The sequence below is a fragment of the Colossoma macropomum genome, unplaced genomic scaffold, assembly GCF_904425465.1.
Source record: "Colossoma macropomum unplaced genomic scaffold, Colossoma_macropomum, whole genome shotgun sequence".
Taxonomy (NCBI): Eukaryota; Metazoa; Chordata; class Actinopteri; order Characiformes; family Serrasalmidae; genus Colossoma; species Colossoma macropomum.
In genome coordinates, this window is record NW_023494793.1 from 17680574 (window position 1) to 17703719 (window position 23146).

General features: G+C 38.2%; 2 protein-coding genes across 14 annotated transcripts in view; one reads left to right on the top strand and one right to left on the bottom strand.

The window, feature by feature from the left end:
• The window catches only part of chdh (choline dehydrogenase), a 25649-nt gene extending 23304 nt beyond the window's left edge, over positions 1-2345 (top strand). For all 5 annotated transcript variants that reach the window (XM_036578691.1, XM_036578695.1, XM_036578696.1 and 2 more), the window contains one exon: positions 241-2345. In XM_036578691.1, coding sequence (XP_036434584.1) covers positions 241-659 — 419 coding nt within the window. In that variant the 3' untranslated portion in view covers positions 660-2345. The remainder of the gene's footprint in view (positions 1-240) is intronic.
• Positions 2346-2947: 602 nt separating this feature from the next.
• cacna1db (calcium channel, voltage-dependent, L type, alpha 1D subunit, b) overlaps positions 2948-23146 on the bottom strand; it is a 138796-nt gene continuing 118597 nt past the window's right edge. For all 9 annotated transcript variants that reach the window (XM_036578681.1, XM_036578689.1, XM_036578688.1 and 6 more), the window contains 16 exons: positions 22986-23051; positions 22729-22820; positions 21792-21951; positions 21548-21675; positions 21366-21462; positions 18829-18931; positions 17099-17200; positions 14266-14399; positions 13823-13939; positions 12247-12635; positions 10860-10886; positions 10385-10528; positions 10147-10298; positions 7315-7436; positions 6026-6328; positions 2948-5399 (listed from right to left, as the gene is read on the bottom strand). In XM_036578681.1, the coding sequence (XP_036434574.1) occupies positions 5112-5399; positions 6026-6328; positions 7315-7436; positions 10147-10298; positions 10385-10528; positions 10860-10886; positions 12247-12635; positions 13823-13939; positions 14266-14399; positions 17099-17200; positions 18829-18931; positions 21366-21462; positions 21548-21675; positions 21792-21951; positions 22729-22820; positions 22986-23051 (2424 nt within the window). In that variant the 3' untranslated portion in view covers positions 2948-5111. The remainder of the gene's footprint in view (positions 5400-6025; positions 6329-7314; positions 7437-10146; positions 10299-10384; positions 10529-10859; positions 10887-12246; positions 12636-13822; positions 13940-14265; positions 14400-17098; positions 17201-18828; positions 18932-21365; positions 21463-21547; positions 21676-21791; positions 21952-22728; positions 22821-22985; positions 23052-23146) is intronic.

The window sequence follows — 23146 nt, forward strand, 5'->3', positions numbered from 1 at the left end:
TGTCTATGCCATTTCATGTCTGAGACCAAGAAAACTAAAACGGCTTTTCATTCATCAGTAATGGACTGATTGTAGTGTCATTGCTGTTTTGAACTTTTTTTTTTTTTTTCAAATAATAAAATAATCAGAACAATAAATTCTAAACTAAAGATTAGACTGCATAGTGACAAGCAACTTTGATAGTGATGATTTGGTAGGGAATGCGCCCTCTTCATTCAGTCGTCTGTCTTTGTGTCTCAGACATAGATGTGTGGGAATTCCGCCAGTGTGTGAAACTCTCGCGCGAAATCTTCGCTCAGAAAGCCTTTGAACCCTTCCGTGGTCCTGAAGTCCAGCCAGGCCCTGCCATCCAGTCAGATGCTGAGATCGATGCTTTCGTCCGGCAGAAAGCAGACAGTGCCTACCATCCGTCCTGTACTTGTAAAATGGGCCAGGATTCGGACCGCATGGCCGTGGTGGACCCGGAGACACGGGTGTATGGCCTGGAGGGCCTGAGGGTGGTGGATGCGTCTATCATGCCCAGCATAGTGAGTGGCAACCTGAACGCCCCCACCATTATGATTGCTGAGAAGGCTGCAGATGCCATTAAAGGGCTTCCCTCTCTCCATGATCCTGATGTAGCTGTGTACCAGTCACCCAGTCTGGAGACACAAAGATAAAAGTGCTGCCGTGGAAGGGATAAGGTCCAGAGTGAGGAGTGCATGGAGTGAGTACATGGTAGAGTAGGCTTACTAATGCTGAGCTGCCTTAATATTCAGTGAGCATATTTTTTTATGAATAGACTCATTGGAAGCAAATCTGTAGCAGGAAACACTTGCTTTATGTTCAGAGGTCCTCAATAATTTGGACGTAAAAAAGGCATAATAATGTGATAAAACAGAATATTCAAAATGAAGCAAAAAATCTGTGAAATCCTGCAGCATGAATTTACGTTGCGATACCATATCAGTTTAGAAAATTACACAGTTTGCCTTATTACACAGATTTGAAAGCTTGAAGATTGCCAGATCTTTATGGGAACAAATAAGCATCTCCAGTTTCAACGTGAAGCAGATAGTCCGTCTGCCTGTAGGTACACTGTTTAGCTAAAATGGTACATACGTGGGACTCAGAGGCTTATTTTTCAGCATTCTTGTGATGTCTCTGACCTTTTATCACACTACTAGAATCAAATTTAGTTCACATCTATTCTACAGTAATGAAATTTCCAAGGAACCCAGCAGAAATGTGTGGTCTTGGCTTCCAGTGAATTTTCACAAAATACTCAAAACGGTGCCTTTGACGTCACTTTGTATCTTCTTATGTAGTGGTTACTAAACTTGAATGTTTCCTTTACTGATGTGTTTTGCACTCATTTTAAATTATGAAGATTCCGACTTCCGGCATTGTAAGTAGAAAGGGAACGACACAAACAGAACACAGTAGTTCACTTCATGTTTACACTAACCGAAGACTTTTACTATTCAATGTTCTTCACTGTTCACTGCATAGTCTTAATGTCTTCTTAACCAGTGCACTTCATTCAGTGTTATTAATGAGAGTACAGTATCTTTTACATAGTTTTAGTGATTGTGTTGGTTATAATGACACTGTCTTAAATATGAATAAGGATCACTGAGCTGCTGTATTGAGAAACAGGAATATCACTAGGGCTGTGATGTGATGAAATTTTTACCAAGATAGTAATACATTTTTTTTTAAGAGATTTTAAAGTTATTAATCACTACCATGTCATGTTTTATGCCTAAGTTAAATACATATATAAAAATAAAAGAACTTAATCTGCACACTTAATCTTAAATATACAACTACAACCACATTAGTCCATAGTCTGAAGATGTGAAACATTTCTGCGTCTGTGCCTAAGAATGGACATTATGTAATGTAAATAATCAGATGCCAGTAAAATGGAATATGCAAAGGAGAAAGGGTTATGCAAAGTGGTATGAAAAATGTTTACGTGTCTTTTTTTTATTTTTGGTACCGCTGTTGTTTCTTGTGAACTCTTGTGAACTCACACTAACATTTCTTTTTTTGTTTGTTTGTTTTTAACACAGTTTATTTAATTATAAAATAATCCAGGCCAAGATGAACAAGAGAGAAAAGCTAATGTACAAAAACAAATTGTCCATTGGTACAAAACTGACAGTGCTGGGCAAAGAGCTACGGACAGATTTTGGAGTAGTCGGGCTAAAAACAGAAGAAAGAGTAGAGATTTCAAGTACAAGTACACAAAATCACTATATGAAAATAAACACTTTCATTATACTTTTTACATTGTCTCTTTCAAATCATCTTTGTAACAATTTGACTAACTCATAATAAAGCTGATTTACGATGTGAAAGGAATTTGTTTTGAAATTGTATACTAGAATGCCCTACACCCCTGTTTCGTCAAGATGTCAAATGACCTGAATGGAGCAAACATTGTATTTGGAATGTATTTGAAATAAAAATGAATTTCCCTATGAATTTCAGTGTTTCTGTTTCTGTTACAGCAAATGCTGTTACTGTTTCCCTGCCTGCCAAATATACCTGTGGTGGTGTTTGCTGAACAAAAGTTGGCATTTTCTTATCAAATGCATATTTTGGTGTAGCCTTGTGGTCTGCACTCTGCTGATTATGACATTTGCAACACAGAAAATAAAAACAAAATACAACGCTGATGTTTAGGACAGTGCAGAGTGCAATACCATAAATGTGCTGTTTGCTTCACAGAGCCCTTGGTGGTTAGAAGAGTTTTACAAAGGAATGCTCCAGAGAGCCAGCATTTTGGCTTTGTGTAGGAGGTTTCAAGCATCCGTCGCCTTGCTAAAGACGCTGTTGTGATATTTATCACGTTAAAAAAACAAAACAACGCAGAACTAATTCATGATTGGAATCAGTGACTGCATCACTGCAGTACTCAGTTGAAACCTGTGGCAGGCTTTTTTGTCCTCTTTAAATCTAAACAAAATCCATCCCTGGAATTTCACTAGAATAGGAGACGACGAATGGAGCATACAAACTGACTCTGAAGTAAAAACACTGATATGTAATGTATACTCACCTGGACAAATGTGACATTTCATCAAATGTAGTTTATAAAAGAGTCTCTTATGTACAGTTGCTTGGAAAAAGTGCATAAAGGCAGTTTTTTTTGTAGGTTAAAAGTTCTCTAGGCAAGAATGAAAGGGTGAAGAAAGCTGTATGGCTCAGCAAACAAAGGGTTTCATTTGTTTGAAGATCAAGATACAAATGTCCTGGGAGTTGGCACCCTAAAAAGTGGGTGATGATTCAGCAGGCACTAGCAGCAGTGCCTGTTTATGGTGTTTCCTACGTCCTCAAGGCTGACGATCAACATTTAGGCCCTTCAAATAACTGTTCACACTGATTCAACCATGTTTGCTCTTATTGCACTCATTAATTAGTTGGTAGACTTTTAGCTGATTGGAGAGCATTATGTGAATTGTTAACCTGCTAACCATGAACGAAAGCTCCTAGACACTTGTTACCCACCAGCTTCCATTCATTGATAACCACATTTATGGAGGAAGTATGGCTCCTCCTCACTCAGAAAGCCCTCTCAGACAGCAGCTTGTAAATGACAGGATGAGACACATGCAGCTTTTGAGGGAGCAGTTTTGGTAACAATCTGGTTCTTGTGGGTACGCGAGAAGGGCAATGGCTAACTGGTTCAGCACTGAGTTCTGGTTTCTGAGGATTTTGCGCTTTCTATCCCAATGTCTTTGGTCACAAAGGGAACATGCTGACTTTGCTAGACCCTGACTGGTAGAGGTAGCAGAGGTGCAGTGTGGAGTTAGCAGCTATTGGGTAGTGCAGACGTGTAGGTAGTACTTCACCTGAGGAGTAGGAGTGCGTGACAAGGACAATAGAATGTTTCACATGCGTTCTTTGAAAAAAAATACATGAAAAGTATAAAAGTTTCTGAACAACAAAAGCCTCCAACATGAAAACAGTACATTGCCTGTTCTAGATAAGCATCTTGGAGAAAACGCGGTACTTGAATGTGATTAAGTGGTTTTTCTGTTAGTACAAAATGGTTTCTTGTGTCAACATGTAAAGCAGCATTAGTAATGCATAAATCTACGTGTGCACTTAATATGCACACAATATGCACAAAAGCACATCCTCCAATGTACATCACTTCCCAAAAAATGACATTTTTTGTGTTATCTCAGTCAAACGTGTACCTGCTTGAAAAATGTTTTTTGATCAAATCAAGGTTTCGTGAGCACATACTATATCATTTTTGGGAGCTGTTACAAGTAGGTCTTATGCATATCGTGTGCATTTTGCTTTCACATTGGCTCAGGCCATCTTCGCATGGCTAGACTGAAATATTAACCATGATAAAAAGGCAAAATCAACATTTACATTAAGCTTCTGTAGCGCCATCATTTTATCGTTTTCCAAAAGCAGGGAATATTGCTATACTTGTGGGAAGTTTTTTTTCTTTTAGTAAAATATACTAAAGATCATCTGTATAAAGACTAATTCATAATTTTCTGTAATCATCTAGTGAATTTAAAATGGTCTATTAAAGCTGGGGAAAAACTTGCCTGGTCTGAGCTGCATATGCATGAGGGAGTAAAAAGAAGTCTGTCTTTCAAGTTTGATAATATGGTTGGTGTATATGATATATTGCTGAGCAGTTTTAATGAGCTGTTTTGTGGCCTCTTATTGAGTGACATTTGGAATGGGCAGTGAATAGCAGTGTACAAAACTATGTCTAACTTCAGTTTTACTCTCATGTCTTTTGTGCACATGGGTAAGGCAATGGAGAGGGATATGACTGCAAAAGGAGACGTTTTTGGTTGATATGTAAAGAATGTGGAAAAATATACTTTGAAAGCCTTTTGGAAAAGAAACACGCATTTCAGAGCTTTCCTCACATTTCTCATGTCTAACTATTTCCCTGTAGCAAGCCATGTACCAGAGTGTCAGCTTGTTGAAAGATGGATGGCTAAGAATAGAATTTTGCTTGGTTGATCAACCCAGAGAGACTTCTGGTCTCCACTCCCCTAAAAGGCACTATTACTTCTTTCGTAGTTTATGTTTTGTTTTGTTTTGTTTTTTCCTTTTTTTGTACTTTTTTAAAAAAGAAAATGCTATAAATTTGAGATGCATATCATTTCATCTGTGAGGTCCTCCTCATACTTGCTGCTTGGCTCCACTTCTTCATCACTGTAGTCATGGAGATTACGATCCGTGTTGCTCTGGGATGTCCCTGTGCTGTCTGATCCTGCCACATCACCTAGACTACCATTCAGCAAATTGCTAGCGGCACTTTCCATCTCGTCAATGGTCATCTCACAGGCATCGGCAATCTCATGTTTTGTTGCTGCCACAAACTTTGGGTCCTTTGCATATTTTCCAAGTCCCTCTGATATCAATACCTACAGGAAAAATGACAAAATTCAGTCACGGTCTATACTGCATGTCACTGCTGCCATAAGAAAACTTATGTTTATTTTTATCATTTGAAAAACACCACTAGCCCTTAACATTGTGGAACTGTGTAAATTTTGAAAAGCAAACCTTTCAATAACAGAATGAAGAAAAAAAAAACAGCCAAAAAGTCCCTGTGTAGTTCAAAGGTACTCAAGGTCATTCCTCATCCTTTCAGCTATGATCCTGCATGTATTTTTACTTTTGTATTTTCATAGTCAGCATGCTGCTTGTTGTGTTCTCTCTCACAAGCAAGATGAGCTGTTCTCCTGCCATTTGCTTGGACAGCAACCATGACAATGGAGCTCTGATTGGTCAGCCTGATTTTTAGTGCATACAATGCTGAAAATCAATCTGGCTCTGATTAAACTTTTTACAGCACAGTCTATCAATTCTGGACTTGATGTGAATGATGGCGTTAATATGCAATTTAAAATTTTTCTGTGTATGAGGCCTCCACAGTGCATGCTTAACAGAAGTGAACGTTCTTTTGTCCCATTTCACAATATTAAAGAAAGGAGAGACGTAAGCAATGTGATCTTCCCAAGAACAACACTATTTCCTGATGACTCACCGCCTCTACCAGACTATGAGCACTGCCTCTCTGCTGCAGGTACTGACTGCAGTAGCCAGGTGGGATTTGCAGGTGGGAGCGGGTGGGTGTAGCTGATCTGTGGGACTTGTCATGGCCCTGCTGGGTGTACCAGGAGCTGCGGCGTGCAAGTGCTGGAGTGCTGCAGGTGCTGGGCGATGCTCCATGCCAGTCAACCTGAATCAGAGGGGTGTACGATGGGGGCGTGGCTGGGGGTGTGACCCATGAGTGGATAGAGCGAGTAGGAGAGAGTCGGCTGGAGTCCAGTCCAGCTACAGCCATCACCTAGGCAACAGGATGAGACTTTTCAGAATAGACATTTCATTTTTTTTGTTTAAAGGGGTGATACTAAAAATATGGGAATTTATCATTAACCAAAAATGTTTTAAAAAATGAAATCCATAATTTAAATATAGTTGGGTGTTTCTGCAACTGTGGGCAGTTTTGGCTGTCCAAATTGTATTGGATAACAGTGAAAATGTGTTACAGTGTTACAGTAAAGGCATTGTTTTTGAGCACAAAGGCAAACATTGCTTTGGCAGTCAACTTCTAATATGAAGTTTGAATTTAACATGAATGTAATTTTTTTAAAGATAGAAATTTAAAACACAAAAATGATAAATGCTAAACAGTAAAGACATGTGAAAAATGACTATGAAAAGAGATCTATAGACAACTAGATTGGGGTTCCAACACCTTTGTCCACATACTCTTTGAGTAACTTGTGTTTCATTTGAAAGTAGGGTTGTTTGGCTTTGAAAAAAAATCAACATGTTATGACACTACTAAACTATTTATGTGTTATGCTAGGAAAAAGTAAACATTTATTGAAAAATCCATTAACGCAACATTAACATAATGACATGATAAAAAGAATAACAGGAAAGAGTACTTAAATAAAATAAAACTGGAAATGGTATAGCCTATAATGTGCTTCCTAGCTACCTTGTTCACTTGCTGGGCACTCAGGCTAAGCTAAAGAAACTTAAGTAAAATGACCAGTGTTGTTTTTTAACTGTTAATACTACATTAATGCAGGACCCTAGCAATAACTGCAAAGGACTTTAAGGAAATCAATCAGCAGCCCCTTTAAAAGGTTATTCTGTGGAAATTGTGTCGATAAAGGGATGGTATGTGGATATATATATATATATATATATATGTGCTTAATCCTGAAAGTTTAGGGTCAGTTATGCCACACAAACCTTAATGCAGCTATGCAAAAGCAATGTGTGCAGCCATCCGTCTGAATGTATGCTGAGTAATGTTACCTGATGCTGCATTAGTTGCAGAGGTAGAGCGGTATGATGATGAAACGAGGGAGAAAGGGGGATCTCATCCTGGCTGCTTTGTCTGCGCAAACATTCAAAGTTGAAGGAAGGCCGGAGAGGAGCTGTATGAAAAATGAAACGTGCACTGGTCATCGAAAGAGAATATGACCAATACTGTCTTCAGCATACTCTTGTGCATTCTGGTCCTGGAGGCCCTCTACTCCTGCTCCAACAAACCTGATTCAACTACTGAGCTCATTCTTTTTAGATGAAATGGGTGTCTTAGAGCAGAGAAAACTTTACATTGTGGAGAACAGTGTTGCTCCGGAGCCAGGGCTGAGAACAACTGATCTAAGAGAATGAAAAGTTTGGTCATCCAGAGATTTCTTATCAAAGGCCTCAAGTTGCCTTTTTGTCCTGTCAAAAACTAGATTTAGTTTGAATGGACTGCATTCTGTGAACATCCAGATGGTGATATATTAAAGGAAGACCTGAATAAGTACAGGGGTACTGCAAGATACACAATTATTTTCTTCCTACCATGCTCTGCAGAATGTATCAAAATGCTGAGTAGGCTTAGTTGGACTTGATTTTGATGAAGATGGCAAGATATAAAGATCTACATGACTTAAAAGGTTTGGTTCATTATTGGTGCATGAATAGCAGAAGCTTCAGTCATAAAGACTGCCCAACTAGTGTCGCTCATTACAAAGACATTTGAGAATTCAGTGGTGTAAAAACTACAAACACTCTACAAAGATGTGGAAAACAACAATATGGTCAGATGAGTCATTCTTCACCATATTCTCCACAAGTGGGTAAGTGTATATGAGATGTACACCAAGAGGCCTGAATGCTTGAAACTTACATTGAGGGGGTCCCATGCCTCTTTTATACTGTGGGGCACACTTTACTTAGTATGGCTCCACTTAGAGGGAAAGGCCTCTGCAAATCAATACAAAGTTATTCTGAACAACCACCTTATTCTCTAATAAAACATTCTATCTTTATAGGAATGGTCACGTCCAGAAAGACAATTCCCACACCCAAAAGTCATTGAGGGGTCACTAAATGGTTCCAAATGAGTGTGAAAATCATGTAAATCATTCACTATCGCCACATCCCAACCAACTTGACCACGCATGAGATTTTGAATCAATGTGTTAGACAGCACTCTCTACCACCACCATCAAAACACTAACTGGGGGAATATCTATTAGAAAAATTATGTTACACCCCTCTAGTACAGTTCTTAAGTGCATTTATGGTAAAAACCTAAAGGATAACATAAAGAATAACATAAAGGATGTGATTCTGCAGGGATTAAATGAAGCTCAGGTCTTCAGGCCACTCTTTTGTAATACCGTTTCACTGCCTAACCACTTCAGATGTACAACCCCATTTCCAAAAAAGTTGGGACACTGTGCAGAATGTAAATAAAACTAGAATGCAATGATATGCAAATCATGTAAACCATATTTTTACCCCATTTTTGCTTAACATAGGATTTTAGCTGCTCAACAGTTCGATGTCTCCTTTGTCATATTTTTTCATTTTAAAATGTGCCAAATATTTTCAGTGGGTGACAGGTCTGGACAGCAGGCAGGTCAGTTTAGCGCCCAGACTCTTTTAATACAGAGCCATGCTGTTGTAATACATGCAGAATGTGGTTTGACATTGTCTTGCTGAAATAAGCAAGGCCTTCTCTGAAAAAGACGTCGTCTGGATGGCAGCATATGTTGCCAAAACATGTATATATCGTTCAGCATTAATGGTGCCTTCACAGATGTGCCAGTCACCCATGCCATGTGCACTAATGCACTCCTACACCATCATGAATACTGGCTTTTGAACTGTGCACTGAAAACAAGCTGAGTGGTCTTTAGCCCGGAGGACACAGTGTCCATGATTTCCAAAAAGAATTTCAAATGTTGATTTGTCAGACCACAGGACACTTCTCCACTTCCCCTCAGTCCATTTTAAATGAGCTCAGGCCCAGAGAAGGTAACAGCATTTCTGGATCCTGTTAATATATTATTTCTTCTTTGCATTTAAGAGTTTTAATTAGCATTTGTGGATGCATCGATGAACTGTTTTCACAGACAGTGGTTTTCAGAAGTGTTCCTGAGCCCAGTGATTTCCTCTACAGAATTATGTCCATTTTTAATGCAGTGCCACCTGAGGGCCCTAAGATCATGGCTAGCAAATACTGGTTTTTGACCTTGTCCCTTGCATACAGAGATTTCTCCAGATTCTCTGAATCTTTTAATGTTATTATGTACCATAGATGATGAAAAGCAAAAGTTCTTTGCTATTTTATGTTGAGAAATGTTATTATTGAATTGTTGCACTATTTGATCGTGCAGTCTTTCACAGAGTGGTGGACCCCTCCCCATCTTTACTTCTGAAAGACTCAGCCTCTCTAAGATGCTCTTTTTATACCCAATCATGTTACTGACCTGTTGCCAATTCACCACCAGGTGTTTTTTTAGCATTACACAACTATACCAGCCTTTTGCTGCCGCTCTCCCAACTTTTTTGGAACGTGTTGCTGGCATCACATTCAAAATGGGCAAATTTAAAAAAACAATAAAATTTCTCAGTTTCAACATGTGATATGTTGTCTTTGAAGCACTTTTAATAAAATATAGGGTTTAAATGAATTGCACATCATTGCATTTTGTTTTTATTTACATTTTTCACAGCATCCCAACTTTTTTGGAAGTGGGGTTGTATTTATAAAAAGCTTCCAGGAAGAAAAAAGCAGGGCAAGCCTATACCGATGCGATTAATGATGTTTTCTTTCTGAATAAACAATAAATATTGTCTCACTTTGGGGCGTTGAGGGGAGAAGCCTCCTCTTGGGTGACTTCTTGGGTTCCTGGAAAATGGGCTGCTCGTCATCATCATAAAAACACTCCTGGTACCCATCGGGAGTATCTGGCTCAAAATCACTGACGGTGTCCTGATACTCTCTGTGCGACCTATTGCAAGGTAAGGTAAGAGTATGAAAGAAATGAAGAGGCTAAGTGTTCAAGACCCCCAAAAACAGGTGGTGTGATGGCGATACCTGTCCCCTGAAAGCATTAGGTCTTCCTCGTGATACTCCTCTCCGCTGTAGTACTCCCCTGAGGCTCTATCATCATCGCTGGGTGGATCATGGGTGGAGTCTTCTCGGCAGATTGTGGGATAGCAACCAGCTGTCGCATCTGACCTGGAACATGAAGTTTTCTGCTTATTTCAAATTCTTATAGTCTCTGCTTAGAAAACAGTTACAACTACTTAAGCCACTAAAACTTGTTTTAAGGATTTTCATTTTTTTTTTTTATTAGGCTACATATAAATGTACAATGTAACTTGAATGTTTCCCATTCAGTCAATACACCCAGAGGGAAAACTACAGCTGAAATCTACTGTCACTACTACTGTGCTTTTCATTATAATAGCCAGCCAACTTTCACTCATTAGCAATTTTAGATGCCACAATGAGCATTTAATGAATGGATAAAACACTTTATAAAGGGATTGTAACTGTTTACAAATACCTAATGTAGGTCTCATAGTAACGTGGTCTGTCCCATCAGGCAGAGGGGTGACAAACGGACAAACAGATGCATGAATGTATGGATGGACGGATGGGTGGATGCATCATATAAAACAAAACATAAAACAGTAGAGCATTGACAAAGTAAGACAGATTTTCTGTTGGCAAAACATGATCTGTTGTGAGGGCGGATGACAAATGTGAGTATTGAGTAATCCATGTTCGGGACGGGGACAGAGTTCAGAGAGATTAACACATCAACAGTTAGAAAAACGCAATATGAGTTGCTCAATATGTGGGATAATTTCTTCCAAGGAAGGAATGTATTACATCGCTTAACACTCTGTAAATCGACCACTGAGAGTTATCAGATCATTTAGAAAAAAATGTTACGTGAAAGAAGTTTTATCATTCGCCTGTTAAAATCAGACAGCAGCTGGGTGTTTTTTTTTCTTTCACAAAAAACAGATTATGTATATTATTATGTATATTATTAAGTATATTCGTGTAGTGTATTTCTAACTAAGACATACAAACCCAATACCAAAAATGTTGGGACATTATGTTAATGCCAATAAAAGCAGACTACAGTGATTAGTAAATTCTGTTTGACCTGTATTAAATTGAGAATGGTACAAAAACAATATTTGATGAACTTTGACGAGCATGTTTACCACTGTGTTACATCACCTTTCTCTTATCAATACTTATAACCGATAAACATTTGGGGACTGAAGACATCATTGCTCATAAAGGACTAGACCTTTCCTGGTTGCTCCTTTCATGTCTAAGCATAACGGCATCACCTGTTTAAGATGTTTTTGAACATTTCACAGCATTTCTAGTCCTAAATTGTGCCTGTTCAAACTTTTTTTGAAGTGTGCAAGGCATCAATTTCAGAATGAGCAAATACTTACAAAAATTGGTAAGATAAAACATTGCATATCTTGTCTTTGTACTATTTTGTTCAAATACAGGTCAAAGTAGATGTACAAATTCCTACTTTGTGTTTTTATTTGTATTTTACCTACTGTTCTAATGTGCAATCGGGTTTGTACAATAAATTCTTGTTTTACAAAAATATTTGAATATCTAAACAGGACCTCAAATGTGGAACAACTTAAGAACAGATTAAAAAACAGTATAGTAAAATTAACAGATATGTACAATTTGAAATAGTCTGTATTAATACATCATATATATTAATCCAAATGTAACTATTCCCTGAAAGGGCTGTCACAATCATTTTAGCATTCGTGCTAATCTCAAATAGTTGTAATTAGGTGATTATGTAATAATTGTGACAGGCCTGTTCCCTAATATGCACTATTAAAATGTTTTGTGTGATCAGCAAGGAGTAATGGTCAACCCAAATAAAGCTCTCTCACCTCTTAAAATGAGACTTTTGGTGTGATTCTCCATCGCTCCTGAGGTTGAGGTAGGAACCCAGGGAAGAGACCCGGCTCCTGGGCCCATCAGCATGAGATGGACACTGCCCACCAATGGACAAGGTGGGCCCGCATGGCACGTTGGCATTGTTGAGGTTGGAGTTTGAAGATTTGGGAGATTTAAGGTATATAGAGTTGGGGTTTGAATGGGAGCAGGGGTGAAAATCCTGATTTGGGGAGTAGAGTGGGTGTGGAGGGGGATCCACCTGGATGTAGAAAGGAACAGGTGGGACTTGTAGTGGTCGCTTTGTAACATTAGTGGAATGGGTGGGGCCTCGGTGGTCTCCATTTACATGATTCAAGTGGTTTCCAAAGAGACCACCATTTCTCTAAAAAGAGAAGGTAGAAGATACATTACAACTCAGCCTTTACCCGTCCTTAAAAGTAATTTGGAGCTCTGGAGCTCAGTCATAACTTCAGAAACATGAGTCGTTGGGGTAATGCTAAAATCATTTATCTAAGAAAAAATGGTGATGCTTCACTTGAGCTCTGCTAGACAATGACATAACCATGTCACAAACACATCAGGGCAGACTTCATGTGCTGTCATAAATTGTTGTGACAGATTTTGTTCCATTACTGCTAACTGTCATGATAGATGCCACAATGTTTGATGTCAGCTTATGTCAGATGCTATTTTTTGACATGTACTCTGTTTGGTGTCATATGCCATGAAAATGAATGATAACGCTAACATAATACTGACATTACTGGACATAATTTGTGATGACAGAAACCACTGTCTAAACTTTTTTGAGATGTGTTGCAGGGATCAATTTCAGAATGAGCAGAAAAACTATGAAACTGATAAGGTAAAACACTACATATTTTTATACAGTTTTGTTCAAATACAGGTCAAATCAGATTTATAAAAATTAGTACTTACTGTTTTTATTTGCATTTTACCAACTGCCTCAACTTGGAATTGGCTTAGTACAATAAAGTCTAATTTCATTGTTCAAAAATATTTTAATATCTATAGGACCTCAAATTGGGCACGACTTAAGAACAGATTAAAAAAACAGTATGCACGTCTATATAAAGTGGACTATGTTTGTGGACAATGGTTATAAAAAATGTATAAGCTCATAGTTCTAAGTTATAAAGAGTTATAAAGTTATAAAGATTTGACTTGCTTGAGATTATGTTCTGTCTGTTGAATCCCCATTTAAAACAGTCTGTATTCATGCAAAATTCAAGTCAATCTAAATGTAACTACTCCCTGAAAGGACTGTCACAATCATGACAGTTTAGCTGATGATCATCATATAAATATTTGCGATTAATAATTTAATTGCTTTTTCTTGTACAAGTACAAGCCAAAAGCAGACAAACCGTCTTATTAGCCATCTTGCTAGTAATCTCATATTATGACAACTCATGATAGGATGGGACAGACATTTGCTATGATATGTTTATGGTATTGTTACATCGAAGTCATTTAGTAGGGTTCAAGTAAAGTGTTACCAAAAAATGTATATATACAATGATCTCTCCTTATTTACTCCTTATTTACCCTGTATATTTCTTCTTCCTCATCAGGGTTGAAGTCCACCAGGCCTTCATCTTGTAAGTCACAGGATATGGCTCTGCGAATCTCAGGGCCGATATCATGTAGTGTGCGAAGACCAGCCTATCACAAGACAAGGATATGAATCATGCACATACAAACACTCTTTCTCTGGCACTATCATGCTGTCTTGCTTTTATATTATCCAACTGTACATATTTTCCAGCACCGCAAACACCAAAACATGTACATGCATGCATCAAAGCAGTAAACATTGAACTGCTCCTGTGACACAAACATAGGTAATGACAAATATCATCAGTAATCAGTAATTCCCGTCACACAGACAAAGGTAATGACAATTATCATCAGCAAAGAGTAATTATCTGACAAACTCAAATGTCCCAACTAATGACGGTTTGTAGGTGGAAGATCAAATAAAATCTCACCTGTAGCGCAATGGTAGTGTTCAAGTTGGTGTTGTGCCGTCCCACAAGACCTAGCTCTTTGCGTTTCTTGAATTTCCTAAAGTAGTCCTGTATCAGGAAAGTGGCATAGAACTTCCCCACTGTTACCTCGTCATCTGAATGAACAGACCACACAACCCCTTTCTAGGTCAGCGAGTAATAATTATAACTAATTGTAACATAGGCAGAACCCACTGCCTCTGTTTTTGTCTTGTACAAAAGGCTACCATCCCAATAGTGTAGTTTGAAGTCAGAGTGCTATATATTCTGTACTGCATACTGAAACATTTATAATCCTGTAAATAGATGGTAAATAGATGTTTCATGTGGTCCTATCACATTAAAACAATGTAAAGAAAGTTCAAATGTAACTTCACAAAGGCCACAAGACTTTGTTAAGGCATTGTTAGTGCTATCAGTATTTTAAGGGATTATTCTTCCTCACCTCATTGATCTTTTAAAAATCACTAGACAATTTATACTGTTTTAGGTTTTCTTATACATTTATCATTTCTCATTTCCTTTATTAAGAGTTTCTTCGGCAGATCGCTTATCTTGAAAACAGTGGGGCCACAGCCAGCAGGTATCTCTTGAGGTCTTCCTAAGTATCTATTTGCATATTACAAGGCTGTTTATCTGAAAACTATTATCATCACGAGCAAAGATCATTTGTTAAGGTGACATGAATCATCTTCTCAGCCGAAATCTGATAACTTTTTCTATAATAACTACCAGTCACGTGCAGGTATGCATGTGCAAACCAAGTGGTACATCCGAGGCGTGCTTACATACTGAACTGTTAGCATTTACAGGAAGTTGTTTCTGTGAGCTGGAAAGGTTTAATTAGTTCACTAACAGACTACTTTATTACTACAACACAGAATGCACTTACAACACCAGAAGTACAATATTCAAATGTATACTACGCAGAGAGTGACAAACCAGATATTACAGGCACACCTAAACAGCTTGAATGAAATCATTACATGGAACAAGATGTTCAGCCAACTGAAGCTACATGATAACTGATGCCTCAGAACTAGTTCATGCAAAAGCAAGCAGCCACTAGAAAGCAGATGGTGTATTTTCTTAGAAAACAAAGTACAAAGAAAAAAATACTCTCATTAGGGTGGCCGAGCAGGTTTATTTTCTAAGAGCACCACAGATTAGAGTCTGAGTCACATTGAATAAGTGAGCTGGGGGAGAGATGAGTGACAGGTAACTAGTTTCATGCCACTGGCCTAAAACAGAACTGCTTCGGGTAACTCATTAGTGCAAGGAGCAAGAGCAAGCTAGCAGACTGAGCGAAAGATGCGCTGTGGAAGACAGAAGCTTACGAAGGAATAGAAAAAAGCATTAACAGGTAGCAAAGCATGCAAGCACTAATCATGCACTCTACAATCAAGCATTAGGCAGCACAACTTAGCAATGCAATGCTGATAAAATAATCCACAGCTAGAAAGTCAGACTTTGCATTTGCATTTATATGTTTTATTAATTTAGACTAGCATGGCAAAGAGAGGTCAATCAAATAAAATGTAGAGCAGTTGGCACATTGTTCAAGCAAACAAAAAGCAACTTTGTGAATTAACCTACTTAATTATCTGCAGATACCAATATGATTCCATTATCATTGTGCATTATTAATTACATTACATAAGACATTAGGTCATTAGGAGCATGTGAGGCCTTTTGTTTTGTCCTGCGATTACCATACTGCCTTACCTACCACAGCAGCATCCAGACTTGCATATTTCATTAACCTCTTAATACCTGCTGTAACATAAGATACTGATGACAAATTATAGAAAATGCCATTTTTGATTCTTTTTAGCAAAGTTTTGGTGCTGGTATCCTGCTGTTTCGAAATGGTTCAGAACCAGGTCCTAAATACACCTTTTCCCAGAAAGTCACTTGATTCTCTGAATTATCAGGTCATTTAGCAGCTAAAATATGAATAATGCTGCATACATGCTACAAACAATCTTCAAAGCAATTTTCAAAACTATTCATTTTCCCCACAGAGACTTCAGGTTAGACAGTTGTTAACAGCTCTGGGATGGGTTGTGTGTGTAGCTACTATGTTTTAGCTCTTTTTTGCTATTTTTGTATAACATGCCAAAACTAAAATATATTACACTTACAATTCATATGAAAATGTAACATGCTGTAATAATGAGTAATTTTGGCCAGTAACAAAAACTTTCCAGAGGTTCAATGTCCTACTACGTTGTCAGGCTCTAGTTAACCAAACCATGGGAATATATTTTTCCACATTTCCCTATGGCAGCATAGTCATAAAACCTACAAATTTTTTTAATAATGAAAATTCAGAATTATTTTGTGCATTAGAGAACACCTGGAACATTTATACTGTGAGCAAAGCTATGTGATTATGTGAATATGCTGTAATAATGTATGTGGAGATATTACTATTTTGAAAATAACACTAAGAAAGGAGCAGACGAGCAGACAAGTTCTGAGAAGGATGATTATGGAGTCTGGGGTCATCTTTTGCAACTGAAGTTTTATGCATTTTAAATTTGGTTTCAGAATAAACAGAACAGAAAGTGAGTTGTGGTGTTTGACAGTGGTAGTTATATGTGTATGTGTGCATGGGCATGAGAGACAAGTGTTCTTATTTATTCTAGAAGCAGCTATTCCCTCAGGACAACTAAAGATTAGATATAGACACTTGTTGTTCATCAAAAACATGTGTCTTTAATAAAAGACAGAACTTTACAAATAACAGATACTTTCAGGAGAAAGCAGGAACACTATAACAAGTGTGTTTGTGTGCGTGGGTGTTTCTAACCTCCTGCAGGGGGGACCACTTGATCCAGGAGTTTTATACTAGTTCTCTTCCAGATTTTCTTGATTACAGCCCTCAATTCCTCATTGGCCTGTTCCAAATTTCCTGATAGACACATTTGTCACAAAAAACACACACACATAAACCCATTCCAAAGATGTCTTCACGTGTAAAATCTAAATGTTTGTGCTTAGTTAAGGACTTGGAACACTATGGAACTCTACTGAGAGAAAGATCGGGTAAAATACCTTCAAATGAAAGGTAGGGCTGCATGATTTATCCTCTGTTTATCGTTATCCAAATATTGGCCTTTGTAATACTGACATCTTCAGATGTGCCTTGGCTTGCAACAACCTCAGATGTTCCATGTGAGTTTCTGTTAGAGTCTTATTTAATCAAGAGACTCACAAGAGGCAACAAGGGTAAATCATTTTGGTTAAAATATTGCAGGTCAATCTTTGACCTAAACCATAACCGTAAAATCAAGATGCTTTAATATGTTAGGCAATGGAATCACAATATGCTATTTTTTCCACATCATGCAGCCCTACACTCTCAGAGAAAAATGTACTAAACCGTCACTAGGATGATACTTTCGAGGGTACTTCTTCAGTACAGCGTCCTGACTCCAGGCTTTATATTACTTTTCTATTTAAAATTGAAGAAGGTACACTCTATGGCCAAAAATATGTGGACATTTTAACATCACACCTAGAAGAGCTTGTTGAACATGCCATTCCAATATCATGGGCATCACTATGGAGTTGGCACTTTGCCCCTTGTGGCTGGGAAGGCTTTTCACAAGATTTTGGATTTTTTTGGTCTGTGGGAATTTGTGTTCATTCAGCCAAAAGAGCATTTGCGAGGTCAGGCACTGATATTGGACAATAAGTCTTGTTTTGCAAACCATGTCTTTATGGACTTGGCTTCGTGCGCACAAACACAGTCATGGTGACACATGAAAGGCATTTCCCAAACTGTTGCCACAAAGTTGAGAGCATTAATGTTACCCTTCACTACAACTAAGGGGCCCAAACCCTGACAAACAGTCCCAGATCATTATCCCTCCTCCACCAAACTTTCTGTTGACACTATGCATTTTCACCCATCAGACTCCCAGATAGGGAAGTGGGGTTCATTATTCCAGAGGACACATTTCCACTGCTCCAGATTCTGTAGTGAGTGATGCCACAGATGACAGAAGATTTTTACATGCTGTGCACTTCAGCACTCAGTGGCCTGCTCCACATCATGGCTGAGATGTTGTTGCTCCTGGATTCTTCCATTTCACAATAATAGCACTTACAGTTGATTTGGCAGATCTATCAGGGCAGACATTTTAAAAGTCAGTGAGCTCTTCAGTACTACTCATTCGACGGCCAGTGTTTGTCTATGGAGACTGTGTGGCTATGTGCTTAATTTCATAGACTTGTTACCAATGGTTGTGGCTGAAACACTTGAAACACTGAATCAATCATTAGGAGGGGTGTTCACATACTTTTGGCCATATAGTATATAAATATGCACTTTTACCTGGAAAAGTGAAAGAAGTGTGGCTCTGAAACTCATTTAAGGTACATAGTTGGACCTTAAGACAATTATTGTAACTCTGAGGGTACACTTACATTGTTTGTACTGTTGAACAAAAATGTACCTGTACCATATCCTTTTTTTTGACAGTGTAGTGGAAAGACTTAACCACATGAACCACCTAACCAGAGTGAATCCCTCACCTTCGGTCTTGATCTTCAGTGCAGTTCTGACCAGAGCAAAGAGAGTGGCGTTGAACATGACTGTGCCATCACTGTTTAGAGGCATATTCATGGCCACCAGCCTCTGAAAAGACCAAATCAGATCTTATGTCATGCTAAAGCAGGCACTCGGGTTTAGTGTCATTATGTCAGCTCCATCTATTTGTTTCTTTTTGTGTGTGAGATTGTCTGTACTCGATGCAACTGCAATATGAGCTCATAATGAGCCCATTTTGGGAGCAAATCAGTCACGTTCTGTCTATCAGAGTTTACAGGGCATGAGCATGGAAAAAATGTAAAATGTGCTTTTCTTACTCATGCATATGCATTGGAAGGAGTGAGAGGATCATGTAGACAGTGGGTGGAGATATTGGATATTCATCTGATTACATATTCCATGTAATTTACGATTTATTGAGTAATATCCTACAGTTCTAATAAATCGAATGTTAAATTTAGGCACATTATGAGTGCTTATTTGCAGTCACATCAACATACATTTTGCACTGCATCTGCACTCATACATATAGCTGCCTCATAGTGTCTGTATTTAATGCTAACATGTACTAAGGCTGTACAGCGGGCTCCAAACTCTGCATAGGTTTGTCTTCTCACTGTAAGCACTTGGTTTAAAAGGCAAAATAAGGCAAAATAGTGAAGCCATCAACAAGCTAGAGACAAAGCAGAAAATACAGATTCGGTGAAGAAGAGACAGTGGTGTTAATGCAAATACATATTGCAGATGCACCAAGAAACATTTTGCGGTGTGTCTTCTTACACACATACATCTGATCCTGAGAACTGAAATACTGTTGGTAAATTATTTTTTCAGCACATGTTCAGGCTTGTGACTCAATTTAGAAGCTGAGTCTGCTGCTCTTGTTTAAGGAAGTCATTCAGCAACATGACTCTGAGACATTATTGCAAATTTAAAAAAAGAATTTCTCAGTTTAAAAGGAAAAGAAAAAAAAACAAAACTGGATGGCACCAGTTGCTCAAACTTTAGTAGGTCAAGCGGAAGATGTAATGAGCCACACATCCAATATCTTTAACCACTTCCTGTGTGATCTTCCCATTTAATGTGCAATCTTTCCTTCAATGCATACACACTTTTTGCATTTTTCTATGCACACTGCCCATAAACTGGGTGTGCTGAAGGAAAGACTAAGGCAGAGATAAAAAGAAAAGCAGAGAGTGCGAGGTTGTGTCTGTGACTGTCTTTTAATACTGTAAATGTAGAGGGAAAAAAAGCTATGATAATTTCTGGTATAACAGAAAACATTTGTTAAGAAACATTTGAAAATGTATCTCTTTAATTTAGCATTTGATGAAAATTCTACACCTACATTATTTATCTTTTTAATTTAATCTGTGCCATTGCCTTATATTATTTCAATTTAATACTGATAATTTCTTCTATAACTGTTAAGCTTTATAACCTGTCTGTAAAGCACTTTAAACAGCCACTGGTATGAAAAGTGCACTATAAATAAAGTTATCATTAGAAGTAGTATACTGTCATCTTTAATTTACCCACAAACAAATTAAAAAAAGGATGCAATGGGGAATGTTACATAAACTTTAACGTCTGAGAGTTAAAGGACAATTAACTTAGTGGTCCTCACATTGAAGCAAAAGTCCCTTTTGTAGTTGTGTGTGCAGACTTTTATTTGCATATGTGTCTGTGTACATGTTTGCATAGGCATCGGTCTGAATATGACTGTTGAAGTCCTCCGTACCACTATAAACATACACTCGCTGGCTACTTTATTAGGTATACCTGCTTTGTATCTACACTTATCGTCCACTTCATCAGCACTACTTACCATATAGGTGCACTTTGTACTTTTACAATTATAAACTGTAGTCCATCTGTTTCTCTGTATAACTGGTTGGCCCCTTTTTACCCTGTTCATCAGTGGTCAGGACCCCCAGAGGACCACCAAAAAGCAGATTTTCTTGGTAGTGACATGTAACACTGCTGTGTGTGATCCACTCAGTGCAGCTCACACACAACAGTGTTATTGGAGTTGTTAAGGTAGGTGTACCTAAGAACTAAACAAAATTGAGCTAATGGTGAACACTCTGTTCTAAGTACACTTAAAAAGGAAGTCAGTGTACATCTGAGCACCACTAAAATGCAGTCAGGGGAAGGTCTCGGATCAAAACAATGCAGTCAATAGAAACAATTGCAGGTCTCAGAGCGAACAATGCGGTAATTGGGAGTTCTGTTCAGCAAATGGCGCTCACCACACCGTACAAACTTAAAACACTGCTTAATTCAGACCAAAAATATCATTTTGCTTCGAAACACTCTTTTTGTTTGAAGCATACGGCCAGCTTATGTCTTGTCTTCATATTTCAGTGTACTTATTTGATCATGTATATTCTATCTGTATATACTAACAATACAGACAACTTTTCTTCAGGTTTAGATTCATATCTGCATTCTCAGTATCGAACAAATTTTGTATTCAATCATTTGTAATGTGTACGTGTGATCACATGTTTGTTCGCACCTTGCATGCCACCCGGTGGGGACACAGTTTGCCAAAGCCTAGTGGTGGCTGGATCCTACGCAGTAATGTCACCACATCCAAGTGTTTAATCCTGCCTCTGAGAGAGGTGCACACATTCTGTAAAACCAGCAACAACACAAATACAAACACACAGAGGAAATAAAGAGGGCTGAGAAGCTCACTTAGCCTCTGGGTCATATTCTGACCAAATCCTTTTGAATTCATCCAAATGATGGGGTCCCAGGATTGACCAGTCACGTGTCAGATAGTCAAAATTGTCCATGATGACAGCCACAAACAGATTGATGATCTGAAAAAAGAAAACAGCTATCAAAACCTTTCAAAATGCTTGAAATCAGAAACCCACACAATTGAAAGCACATTTTTGTGAAAAAAATATATGAGGCACAGAATGTTTGCAAGTACCAGGAAAGCACAGAGCATGTAGAAACTGATGAAATAAATGATTGCAAAACCACTGCCGCAGGTTCTCTCTTCACCAGGGTTGTAGTCAGACTCTGAGTCACACAGTTTACCAGGCAAACATGCTAGCATGATCTCCTGCCAAGCCTCCCCTGTAGCACACCTGAGAGCAAGAGAAAGATTAGAGCACATTGATGTCATGTATCTACACAATACTGTATCAACCAACCAACTTGCAACAAAATGCACTTCACACATGCGGTCAGGTCCATAAATATTTGGACAATGACAACGTTTAGTTATGTTAGCTGTCTACCACAGAATATTTGAGTTCAAATAATACAATGAATATGAGCTCAAAGTACAGACTTTCAGCTTTAATGTGAGGGTGTAACATCTAAATTAGATGAGCAATAGCACAAGTGCAAATACAGAGGAGTAGGAATTACATCCATTTCCATATATGCCCCCCACACCCATTTTAGGGGCTCAAAAGTAATCAGGTAAATTAACATAGCCATGGAATGTTCTGCAATGGTCAAATCAATTACCTGATCCAATCAAGCATGCAGCAAATGTCTGGCAGAGAATCACCAGAGAAGAAACTCAGTGTCTGATGATGTCTATTGCAGTCACTGACTTCAAAAGATTTGCAATTAAGTATAAAAGATGACAATTAAATATGACATTTATGATTATGTTACTTTGTCCAACTATTTTTGAGCCTCTAAAAAAGGGAGGGGGCGCGGTTCTGTATGAAAATGCTTGTAATTCCCACACTGTTCACCCGATTTGTATGTAAATACGCACAAATTAAAGCTTAAAGTCCTCACTTTGAGCTCATATTTATTATTTATTTTCAACTCCAATATGCTGTGGTAAACAGATAGAATAATAACTTCGTTGATGTCCAAATATTTATGAAGCTGGTTATACATACCTAAACAGCAGGAGTACAGCTTGCGGAAAAGTCTGGAAGTTGTTGTTGCGGTTGATGCTGGTGCCGTCCACCATTGCAATCTTCCCAAACACCTAAACAAACGCATGGATGTAAATTATATCAAAAATCTTGTATCAATTTTGATTATTCACTAAATTGCTAAAAAGTCTTGAATAATGAGCCTAGTTAACATGTCACTATACTGTCACTTTAATAAAACTGCAGTTACACATGAAAACACTTGGAAATATTTTAACCTGCATCCCAATGACAGCATAGATGAAGAAGAGCATGGCTATCAGCAAAGCAACATAGGGCAGAGCCTGAGAAAGAGAGGTGAGGGATAACAGAGAGAAAATAAACAATTAGGCCTTTCATGATCATGAAATTTGAGCTGATGATTAACTGTCATGTATCT